The 13,233-nt window shown below is 33.7% G+C and overlaps 1 protein-coding gene across 1 annotated transcript; it reads right to left on the bottom strand.

Moving 5' to 3' along the window:
• Positions 1-840: 840 nt before the first annotated feature.
• On the bottom strand, positions 841-8,218 carry LOC110457906 (excitatory amino acid transporter 1-like). Its single transcript, XM_021509366.1, has 9 exons — positions 8,098-8,218; positions 6,694-7,133; positions 6,105-6,147; positions 5,851-5,950; positions 4,652-4,838; positions 3,121-3,354; positions 2,139-2,333; positions 1,432-1,566; positions 841-1,129 (listed from the first exon to the last, which is right to left on the bottom strand). The coding sequence occupies exons 2-9, from the start codon at positions 7,131-7,133 to the stop codon at positions 970-972; spliced, it is 1,494 nt and encodes a 497-aa protein (XP_021365041.1). The 5' UTR covers positions 8,098-8,218; the 3' UTR covers positions 841-969.
• Positions 8,219-13,233: the final 5,015 nt, after the last annotated feature.

Below are 13,233 nucleotides of genomic sequence, written 5' to 3'. Positions count from 1 at the left end.
TTTCTGTAGCGCACACGATCTGACTTTTACACATTCTTGTTCATTTTACACCAGCTATTTTCTAATATATAAATCGAAGGGTATTCTGATATTTGTGTTGAATATAATTTATATAAATTATAATTATATTTATATAAATATAAGTTTAAATAATTTAAACTTATATTGAATTTAAAGTATTATTCTATTCGACCCCTGGTAAGGGTCTCAATGTAAATATTTCCTTTTGTTCATATTTTTCTAAAGCTTCATTGATTTTTAATTGCAGTTTTGTTAACACTTGCGTTTTAAAGTTTAGTTTCTAAATATACTGTCATTTTCGTAATGATCGTTGGTGACTACTACATTAAGATTGTATGACTGTTAAACAAAGATATGATGAATCATTAATTTGCTCTGTCAAAAAATAAAATAGGATAACGATATAACCTTATTTTTTCAGTTTTGATCAAGTTAACAAAATTTTGACAAGTCAGGCTCAAAACTTAAATGTCATGCTGGCATGCAATGAATTTGTTCAGTTATTATTTTATCAAAAAGCTACAATTCTCCTCATATTACAATCGGTCTGGCTTGGTTAGGCTCGACAAAAAAGGTTAAAAACCTTCAAATATTTTAATGGTTGTTGATGAATAGTTATAAAGCAATACTGAGTCAGTATAGATAATATGTACATTTTGATTTGATGATAATGCGTACATATTTTACCATACAACGATGCATCAGATGGTATGTACTTATTAAGCAATATTCGTGTTTTCTAGAGACTTGCCCCCTAATAAGTCCACCGTAACATTAAACAAAATAACAAAATAACTTCAGACAATAACGAAAGGATGAAATACTTCCATTTAATGTAAACAAACATAATGATGTAAAAAAAAAATGAAAACAATTTTAGATCATAAATGTAGAATGCACAAACAGAAGGAATTTAAAACACCACAGAAAACCTTTTATTGTCTATTGTCAAACTAAACTGTTTTCTTCTTCTACTTCCTTACAATGACTTCCTGATGCATACCTCGAGTCTTTCTTGTCACGTGATAGCATGGGAAAACATAAATGATCGACGATACCGGCTCCAAATGAATCTCCTGCAACGTTGACTATTGTCCGAAATCGCTCACTGAATTTAGAAACAATAAGAAATGTTATGTAAACAATACAAAATAAAACACGTTTTTTACTTTATTTTATTGTCAGATGCATGGATAATGACTTTGTTGAGCAGCTTGCAGAGCATCGGTCAGTCCTAGGTTTAATATAGCCAATACATCGTCGTTTTATACGGACTGTGTATCAGTTCCGACAGATACTTTTTTTCTTAAGCAATGGCATATTCTTAACTTATAATCAAATCAATGAATAAAAATAAAATTTGAAAAGGGTTTGAAAATTTGTATGAAAAGTAATAAGTAAATAACTCACAAAATCCAGTCAAACGTAGCGGTGAAGAGAACTTGGTCAGCAGGAAGTCCAACCGCGATTGCAGCCACTGTCATAATCATAAGACCTGTACCGGGAATTGCTGCCGCCCCTATAGATACTCCGATGGCTGATAATCTAACAAAACAATAGTTGAACATATAAGTATAAATTTTGTTTATTTTTTTCATTTTAACAATGTTAAAGTTTGTATGAAAAGTTCATCAAACGTTCCCTTTTCATACTGATAAAATAGATCAGGTAAAGTATTGAAAATATTCAATCCCATTAAACACTCATTAAAGTTGACCGAGATAATACAAATTAACATATCTATAAATCGTTCGTCATAACCTTAATCATAGGAGCTTACACAGCTGTTAAGTTTTGCTTTTATCTTTTATTTACCTTATCTAAGCTTTGATTATTACAAAAACAGTCTATAAACGTACCTTTTCCCATCCAATACGAAACACTTCCGACACATTTATTTATTAAGAAAGGACATCAGTGTACTTTATCCAAGGAGGAACCCTTCCGACGAATTAATTAGTAACAAACAATATACTTTATTTACCCAAAAGAAAATCCCGATTGAAGGTCTTCATATTAAAATCGAGGAATCGCTACTCCACACTATAACAAACATGTAATCAATAACGCAAATAAGTTTGTTAAATTATTTATCTCATGAAGTCTTAAGAACATACCCGATCACCACATAGCGTGCAGGGTCCAAAATAAATCCTAGACGATGAGAGATGAAAATAGTCAACATCGGAATATAAAGCGCAATACCGTCCATGTTGACAGTTGCCCCTATCGGAGCAATGAAATTGACAACACGGCTGTTGACCTTATTCTTCTTTATCAGTTCGTCCATCGTGAAGGGGAGAGCAGCCGCACTAGGATAGACACAAGCCATAATCGTTCATAGTAGACACTAATGGTATATCAACAAATAACATGTTAATTTAATGTTTGTTATTATCAATAAAATAAGCTTCACTATCAGAAGTAGATAATAACAGATACTGTACATTTTCTGAATATTAACATTATATAGAATTACTAACAGTACTATTGAATATAACCGTGAGCATTTTCTTGTAAACGTATTTGTGTTGACAACGCAGATTAGCGTTAAAAGGATGGCAGGAAGACGATAACGCAAAAAATATGAATACGTTCACTTTGAAGTTTTAAAACAATTAGAGCTTTTCCTAGATGTAAATTAAATAATTTATTAAACTTTATCAATTCTACAGAAACAGAAAACAAGTTTATCAACTGATATTAATCGCTCTTTCATCATGGTTTGAAGTGCGTGGTGGATCTAAATGTTGAAATAGCAAATTACCCGGAGAAACCCTAGGATGTAGGGAAGGTGATAGAGTACGTTTTTTTTTATTTCCAATGAGGCAATCGAACCGCGGTGCTTTTGGTGAAAAGGGATTACGGGTTCAAGTGCACCGTCAAGATGAATCTTGGTTCAATATTAAATTTGTGAAAAGGTTGGGTGATATTCTAAAAATGTATCTCAACGGAATATAGAAAGCAAGTCAGGCAACCAAAGATTTTTGACTCCATTTGTGAAATGTACTTGGTTGAACAGACAAAATGTGTTTTCTGATATAAAAGACGAATTCGGTACATTTGAATGTGAATTGATGTCATACATGTTATGCATACCTTGATGCAGTCCCGAATGCTGTCAGCAACGCCTTGGACATATTCCTAATGAATTTGTATGGATTTTTTCTGGTTACCAAGAAATACATGAAAGGTACGGTACCAAACCCGTGCAGCATAAGACAAAATAAAACTGTTGGTATAAAGACGACAAGCTCTTGCAGGGCTTCCGTCGGCTTCTCCATCCGTACTACTGTTGCTGCTATCATGAACGTCAATCCCACAGGGGTGAACCTGGGGAGTCAGAGAAAACCGTGTACTTATTTTATTGAGTTTGATACACATATACCAATTATTATATGTAATGATCTGCTTTTAAGCCACAAGATTGTTTACTTTATCATCGATTACAAAAAATACATTATAAAGTGAAATAAATTATAAATATATTATAAAGTCTGCTTCGAATATTTAAAATATATTGAACGAAACTTGAACCAATTTATGCACACTTACCAAATGTCATTTTCATGATTATCACCTTCAATGTTTGTCCTTTACTCTGAATAATCCAAGAGATGTAGCATTGTATGTGTACATATAACCTTGCATCTGTTATAACAATAGTGTATAACCCGTTTGGTGTAACCTTACATGTGGTTTGATCTAAAATGTGCCTTGTTCACACGGTATAAATCGGGATGTAGCCTTATATATGAAATGTTTAGCAATGATTATTATAATAATAACAATTCGAGGTTCTTCTATTAATCATGGATTTGCCATTTTTCATTATAATTTAGGAGAAAAATTGAAAAAATGAAAAGGGATCAGATAAACATGGATAGTGAATTCAACCTGCACAACACACCTACATATATATACATATTATCAAACTAAATTTTGATTTCATTTTGTTTAGAAGACTGATTCTTTTTTTAAAACTGTTTTCCCCAGATTTGGGACTTGTGAAAACCATGGTTACCACATCAAAAAACACCAAAATATGCAAAAAAGCGTGATTTTTAACCCAACATTTGACCCCCGCAAGTAAATTTTTTCTTTCTTAAAACCTGTCTGAAATTAAATATCGCCTGCTCGGTAACAGAAATACTCTTAGCATAGGTCATCCTGGTGGATTTTTCACAATATTTAGCCTTTGTTGTGTAGACACAGATTTATAAATGCCCAAAATTGTAGTTTCAAACCAAATTCGAATTTTGTTTTTAAATTATGAAGCCCACATAGTCCACTTTATCATGTATATGATTTTAAAATAACGTTAGGATTGTAGCGTTGAAATAAAATATTAATGTCAGTGTCGGCGTTAAATACAGTTGTATAACATTACCGTTTAGGTCTATGCAAGTTAACATAACCTATCACGAAATATAATGATACATATGGCATTCTTAATAGATCTCGTATTGCAGAAACATAATGTGAGTTGGTCCTGTAATGCAGACGGGATGTATTTTAGATAAAAGTGTTTTGTTAATGAAGTAAAAGAAATCAATAAAATAGTAAAATCGGTGTTGAATTAACAGCTGGGTTGTGTTTAAAAACTACAATAGATGAATATCAGCATTACCATATAAATATTAGGATTAACCGCATCATGGCCTGGTATATACACTGGAAAAAGTCCACGAGAGGTTTGGCTTTGTCCTCCATACTGGACAGAACACATCCGAGGAAAATGGACACAACAATTAATCCCATCATGTTGGTACCGGGGACAGATATAACCGTCGGAACCTCAACAGACTTAAAACTACCTGAAATTTAAAGGGCGTTTCGTAAAAATGATTTATCATCTGTATGTTCATGCTATTGGTATTTAATAACTATCGGATACTGAATGGGTTTTAGCTGAATGCAATATGTATTTCATGAGTATGGCAGAATACACTGATAATTTTATTATTAAATTCATTACATTTTAAAGTGAAATGTCTAAAAATATTGTTGCATCAAAAGACCTCGGGAATAAGTGGCTTACTATTTCACGCCAGGATCTAATGACACCCGCTCAACAACAAGGTTGTGCGCCTTTTGTAATCTGCTACTCAACAACATTTTACCGTATTTTGCTGGTTTTCTTGTGAGATTTGATTTCCCTTAATGTAAAAGTTACTTAGGAATGCTTATAACTGAGTGTATGTACTAAACATACTAAATTAAAACCTATTTTTCTACAGTCGCTTCATCTGCGGCTAAACAAGAAATATGCGGCAGCAAATAGAAACTGCCATTTTGATTGGTCCATAAAAATCAATGTTGGACCTTACATCATCATTACACTGACAATTTCTGACATTTCACGGTAAAAATTCTATAAAAAATCGATCTTTTACAGACAGCAAACGGTATCATTGGTCACTTAATTATTTATGTGATGATTTTTTTGAGCTATTTTTTCATATTCTGTCATTAATGTTATGCAAATTTTGAAAAATTGCCTTCAAAGAATAACGATAAATTGTGACTTAATTCGGGTACTACCATGATACAGCTTTGATTAAGCCTCATTAAACCGAAAGCAATTATCGTAGCTAATTTCTATATCTTTATTTAAAACCGCAAGCCATTTAAGACAAAAACATTTTTAGAGCTCGAAGATTGAGTTATAAAATTAAAAATATTTACTCCGGAAAATCTAAATCTGTCTGCTGGTTTAAGAAGTTGATTTACATCTTTTACTTGGTTAACAAGGAAGAAATGAGAGAGGAAACGAATAATTATATTTACTATGAATATTTAAACGATAAGATTGTGAATATATCTTACTTGACCAGTTTCTTCCTACAATGTTTGCTGTGTTGTTGAAAATGACGGACCCGGTATCATTTACAATCTCCACATTGTATTTAGAAAGCACGGTTTGTTTCTGAAAAATAGATTGGTGAAACTTTACTCACAATAACAAAAACGAACAATTAATGCAATTCATCACTATCATCTTTGACGTGCATTTCCGGTTAGTTTTTAGTAAGAGCTAATATTAGACGTAAATATCCGCCAATGAATGCTAGAAACATCACCTTTGAAAATGTTGCTTTCACCAGATTATCCGGAAGAACATTTCTGAAAAAGAAATCATGAGAATAAGAATATTGATCGCGGGAACCTTTTGCGTTTCGACAGTCTGATACAGTGTTATTCCAAATAATGTATCTATCATGATGAGCTGTTAAGTATTACAGAAAACGCTACTTCCGACGGTCAGCGTATCAGTGTGTGAGAGTACTGCTAGCGTAACAAAACCCATATTATATAATAAGTATATTGTCTGGCACTATCACTGCCGTTGTGAATACAGTTCCGGTATATGTACTGGTTACGTACCGGGGTATATCATATATTAAATGTATGAACGTGATTGCAAGCCTTTGTTGTTTGTTTTCACAATTATAACCATTACTATTATCCATATGTTGTAAAGCGCCTTAGAGTAATTTTACAAATTATATAGGGCGCTATATAAATGCTGTATATTATTATTATTATTATTATCTATATTGTTTTGATACATGTACGATATATAACAATATGACCCAAATTTAAATCGACTCCAACAAGTCATTTAGTATAATATAGAAAATTTAAATTATCAATTGATTTTGAATTTACCTCATTATATCCAAAACAGAATCTAGTTGGCTCATGCCATTAGAAATTTTCCCCGGTTGTTCTGCTGCTTCCTTGCCAATAGAAATAACAACAATGCCAATGGTGCCAGTGATGACAGCACACACTGTGGTTACAAGGTAGTAGATTAAAGCCTTCAGTCCGATACTGCCTGAGGTCTTCATCGATAATGAGGCCAGGGACGAGACAATACTGGAGACAACAAGAGGCACAGACACCATCCGTAGAGTGTTGAGCATAATGTCCCCGGGAAACTTGAGGTAAAAATGATTTCTTCTGTCCACAAGTGACCCCGTTGTTCTCAAAACACAGCCGAGTACGATGCCAAATAGCATTGACATAAATATAAGTATAACAAGCAGGTTTCTCCGTATAAATTTCGCTACAGCATTACCAGTTCTGTGTCTATTTAATGTCGCCATCTAGGATATCAAACAAAAGCTTTTTTTTAATTAAATCGACCAGCAAAATTGATGTTTCTGTGAAGTAGTCTTTACTTGGATATTTCATGTGAATCTACCACTTTACACTTGTTTTTTCGTTCTTTTGACCTTTAATAGCAGTGAAGAGGTACTTCACCAAATAAAAATGTTTAGAGTTACTTCCCTTGTCATGTTGTTCATTTCCTGTTTGCGGACTATGTATGTGCAGCTAGTTAATAGCAGCAATAGTAAATTGAAAATGAGAGATTGCAAATGAGCAACTACCTACATGTATACACTAATAACAATAGAAACACAAGTCTACAACTAAAGCAGTAAAGGAAAACGAACATAACTGGAATGGCCATAAACTAAGACAACACTCAACACCATACATGCTCACGGTCATTTCATTTTTTGAGCATGAAGGTGAATATGTTCTAGATACCCTCGTTTAAGAGAAATGTCTAAGTAGTTATGTGATTTATTGCCTTTCTATTCTCCTGTCATATAATTCGATGGTTTCCGGAAAAGGAAAATGCTATTGTTTCACACATAAATCATCGATAGAAGGATTATATTAACGGGAATTACTAGAAAAAAAATGCCAGTATATATATCAAATACCGTATTGAGACAACATAAATAGTATGGACTATAACGCAGGAAGTAAAACAGATGTGTTTGTCGAGGAAACACCAGTGATACTTTTGGGTCAATTGTTATCTGATAGGGATTTCACCGATTTCACCAGTCAGCGATCTGTGAAATATCAATTATATAGGGGAAAATCACCGTATTCGAAGTTAAATATCAATTTATAACATTTATATTAAGAAATCTAAACTCGTGATACCGAAATCTATTATCACCTTTGAACTGAGAAAAACATATGTGATATACAGTAATTGTGTGCTAAAAAACAAAGTGCTGATAATGACAAGTATTAATACACAATACATACCTTATACACCCTTATGCTCCTTCGCAGTTTATGATGACTGTTGCTATTGAAGAATGTTTCGCCTAAAAAGAAGTAAAAATATCTTTTAAACGTAAATGCATAAAGAAACCGCTGTTTTGGAAGAAGGTTCACACACAATCAGTAGACCGTACGAATATGTGTGTCTATCTGGGTTGACTTAACATTAAACACTTTCAACACCATTCAAAAATAAAGTTCTCCGTGTTTATACCATCAGTGTGAGAAACTGATTAGCATAGATACATGCATTTGATAAAAATACCTGTATATACAGGTTTAGACATTGAACGACAAGGCATTTTAATAATAAAAATTGAAAACCAAGATTAAGTGTATGTATAATGGTGTCGTAAACAAGTCGTTGTTGTAAAGGTCGACATCAAAATCTGTAGCTACATGTGTCCATTTAAATGGACTGCTCGGACAGTTGATTTTGTAAAACATTGTCTGAAAGGACATTGATATAGAGTATACGGATTTTCAAAGGTTTGGTAGGTACATACGATAGGTCCGAATCCGAATGTATTTTTGATGTAGTGGGTGGTCGTTTAATGAGAAAAAATCATATAAACAGTCTATTATCCTTTCTTCTGTAACCTCAACAATAAAGCAACACTTTACAGTTGTTGTACAAGCAGCTGTGGAATTTTAACTTAATAAAATGTTGCGTTTACCATTTTTTCAGATTTCTGTTTTCAAAATTGCACATTTTTTTTTATTGATTTTGAATATGTCAAAATAAACGAATTAACGCAAAGAAATAAAAATAAAAATCATATATTTTATTTAGTTATAAAAGAACAGCTTTAGCATAAGAAAAAAAATCATCCAGACCTTGATTCAATTAAATATAACGAGAACCATTTGCAATTTCGTTTATCATATACACCAAAAAATTAATGATATGTCATTTACCGAACATAGTATATATTGTTGATACTATCCCTTGGTTTCACTACGGATATCCATTCAAGAATAGCTGGATTAATCAGTGTTTCACAAAAAAAAAGAATTACATTTTTTTTTACCTTTCAATGACTATATGTATGGAATACATGCATATATAAACAATAATTAAGAATTAAATTTCGCTACTGTCTTTTGAAAAAGAAAAAAACCCACTTTTTAACGAATTATTCTTAGATAAGAATATAACATTTCTGTCCATGTTTTATCCTAGGGATGTTCTGCTAAATGAACATTCTGTGATTTTTGTACGTCCTATTTACTACTTGGCCGCATTTAACACGACTAGTCATTGACTCAATTTTGTCATCACTAATAATTAAAACCATTATTATGATTGAGATTATTAGCTATGTTATATGTATATAAGATGTGTTACATACTCGATATATCCTCTTTAGCGGTACGTGTCACAAATAACTCCCCACAATGTTCGACGAAATACATCACCATCCGTGCAGGTAATACGTCCTGTTTTAATCCCCTTCCACGTGTTTGTGAGGATATAAGAAACTATTGCCAACTTTTGGCAATAAAACATATCCAATTATCGTTATCNTAGACTCAGGTGACCGTTTAGGCCCATGGGCCTCTTGTTTTAGAAATAATGTCAAATGGTGAATACTGATAAAATATCAATACAATTTATAGATTTTAATATAGATGTGTATGAACCACAACTCATCTCAGTTAATGAGAGAAGGGTGAAACAGCGTCAGCATCAGTGTCGGGCGCTGGATAAAGGCGGGCATGTACTACTTAATGAGATACATCGTCAACAGAAACGTGTCGCCCCTAGGCCTGTTCATAAGCTTGTTGATCCCTGACATAAGGTAAGATGTATAAAATAAAATATGTTTTCTTATTTGTTTTCTTATTTTTAAAACATATAATATGCATTGTTAAAATACATACAATCATAACCAGCTATATAAAAGCAAGGTACCGGGGCACGGTAGTCTAACGGTAGGACGCAGGGTTCGTGACCGAAGGGTTGCGGTTTCGAGTCACGGTACGGCACGGCACTGTGTTGTATCTTTGAGGAAGATACTTAACTCATTTTGTTCCAGTCTACGCAGCTTAAAATGTGTACGTGGTTGGGCAGTGCTAGAATTGAAGAATGCTAGCTTTGAGCGCCGAATGGCAGCACCGGCTGTATGCTTGAGAAAGATATTGGCTGGTTGCAAAGGCCCTATAACCACGGATAATAATTTGTGAACTGTTTTGAGACGACCTACGAACTAGGTTGTTATAAAGCGGTATATAAGAACCTCCAATTATTATTATTATTATCAAAGCAAATTAACAACATCGTTAAGAGCCTATCTGACTGTGAAACAAACACTGATTGAAAACAACATATAAAGCAATGCAAACATTCTGGCAAATATAGTTAATATTGAACACAACAGCTGTAACACTTACAAAACAACATCGTAAAAGAGACATTTTAAACATATCATTTGAATTTGCATCAATGAACTAGTATAATTACTAAGTTTTAATTAATCTGTAGTGTCTAGTAGCAGCCCGTTAAATATAGCGAAATAAAAACTTGCAATGTAATAACAAACCGGAACGCTAAAATTCAGAGGAGAAAAAAATAATAAAAAAATAAAAATAAAGGAGGATCATACATGGTGAGGTATGGGTATGATAGTTTTTACTATTTATTTCTTATATCATATATAGTCTAAATCACAGTGAATTGAATATTGATAAAAAACAATTGGTTTGGTGTGGTTTAGTATTTTCTGTTCAGCGTCCTATCAAAAGCTAAGGTCATTCTGATGCCGACTTTATAGCTCTATCTCACTGAAATATCATGCCGAGGGTACCCATCATAGCATTCCGCCCGGTCACATTATACTGACAATGGGTGAACCAGTTGTAACAATTAACTTTAACGTAAAGCAGGGAATAACAACAACCATTTAATGGACTTAGATATTTCCGAACCTTGGGTCAGAACCCGTTGACTTCCTCACCTGGGCGAACGTTCAACATTAAAGCCAAAATAGAGGTGTTGCCAAACAAAAGGAGCTAGGAAATAAAAGAAGAATGAAATAAAGAACATGCGGTTGGTAACAGCAAGTGTATTCGTTTCTCGATCCGCGACCTGCAGGAGTAAAAACCATTGGTATACAAACTCATACATTAATAAAATCATACGAAACAATGTCTATTTTAGTTTTAGTTTGCATATATTGTGTGTGAACATTGAGCTGAAGTGGTAAGTAGATCGAATCTTCCTGAAAGTTGAATAGTATCATTGTTATTCACTTGGACCTCCATTGTGCAAGCAAATATTAAGAGTCTATGAGAAAAAGGGCTGTGACGACACTTCTATAATAACAAGCAAATTCGTGGAATTTATATCCCCCGCTTGCAGGACATATTGTAGGTTAACATTATTGAGGTTAGGTTTAAACATGTGAGTAGCGTGCAATTGAGACATAATGTATAACCACAAAGTTGCATATAAATGTTTTAAGAAAGCGCAAACTTTTTTGAATATGCAAATATGTGTTTATTAAATATTTGAATGTCAATTTTTGTCACAACACCTAAACGTTGGTAACTTCCGCAGAAAAATTGGTGAATTTAAATAAAAGCAGAATATCTCCGCGGCCATTTTGATGACGTCATAAAACCGACGTGACGCGCATGCGCGACTGACAACAATCATTTTCTTTAAGTACTCTTTCTATACTAATAGCTTGAAGCTTGAAGAAAAAAAAGCCCTATACCTCACTGATTATTCGTAAATATGTACAAATCACATCGGTTGGCAAACTTAGCATGAGTTGGATGTGCATAAGGAATTTGGTTGAAACATCTTAACAACAAAAAGTACTAATTGTAATGGTAGACCAATACATATGTCCCCCAAACTGCCCCCATAGTCCCCAAACTGCCGCCATAGTCCCCAAACTGCCCCCATAGTCGCAAAGATGCACCAGAAAAGGATCGCATCGCCATAGTACACCTACATTGTACATATTAAATTTGAGTGAAATTGAGCAATTTCTAAATTGCAACCAATCAGAATCCTCTGTGTAGTTGCTATGGCAACGGATCGTATGCGATTGAATCTGCAGTCCCCTGATACTCCTATATATACCAATTTTCAGCGAAATCAGACAATATCTAAATTGCGACCAATCAGAAGCCTCCCAGTGGTTGCTATGGTAACGAAACTTATGTGGTTGAACTTGCAGTCCCCTCTGTAACGACTTTCATCAAAATCTAACAATATCTGAATTTTCACCAATCAGAAGCCTTCTTGTGGTGGCTATATGGTTGCTATGGCAACGAAACCTATGCGATTGAATTCGCAGTCGCCTAATATCAATATTTACCAATTTTCATCAAAATCGAACAATATCTAAATTTCGACCAGTCATAAGCCTCAGTGTGGTTGCTATGGTAACGAAACTTATGCAGTTTTATTCGCAGTCCCCTAATGCCCCTAAATACAATTTTTCATGAAAATAAAAATATATGTCTAAATTTCGACCAATCAGAAGCGCCTCCATGTGGTTGCTATGGTAACGAAACTTATGTGGTTGAATTTGCAGTCCCCTTATCCCCCTCTGTAACGACTTTCATTAAAATCTAACAATATCTGAATTTTCACCAATCAGAAGCCTTCTTGTGGTTGCTATGGCAACGAAACCTATGCGGTTGAATTCGCAGTCGCCTAATATCCATATTTACCAATTTTCATTAAAATCGAACAATATCTGAATTTTCACCAATCAATAGCCTTCTTGTGGTGGCTATATGGTTGCTATGGCAACGAAACCTATGTCGTTGAATTCGCAATCGCCTAATATCCATATTTACCAATTTTCATCAAAATCGAACAATATCTAAATTTCGACCAATCATAAGCCTCAGTGTGGTTGCAATGGTAACGAAACTTATGCAGTTTTATTTGCAGTCCCCTAATGCCCCTATATACAATTTTTCATGAAAATAAAAATATATGTCTAAATTTCGACCAATCAGAAGCGCCTCCATGTGGTTGCTATGGTAACGAAACTTATGTGTTTGAATTTGCAGTCCCCTTATCCCCCTCTGTAACGACTTTCATTAAAATCGAACAATATCTGAATTTTCACCAATCAGAAGCCTTCTTGTGGT

Source organism: Mizuhopecten yessoensis, unplaced genomic scaffold (genome assembly GCF_002113885.1).
Source record: "Mizuhopecten yessoensis strain PY_sf001 unplaced genomic scaffold, ASM211388v2 scaffold9369, whole genome shotgun sequence".
In the NCBI taxonomy this organism is placed as follows: domain Eukaryota; kingdom Metazoa; phylum Mollusca; class Bivalvia; order Pectinida; family Pectinidae; genus Mizuhopecten; species Mizuhopecten yessoensis.
This window is presented reverse-complemented; position numbering and strand designations above follow the sequence as displayed.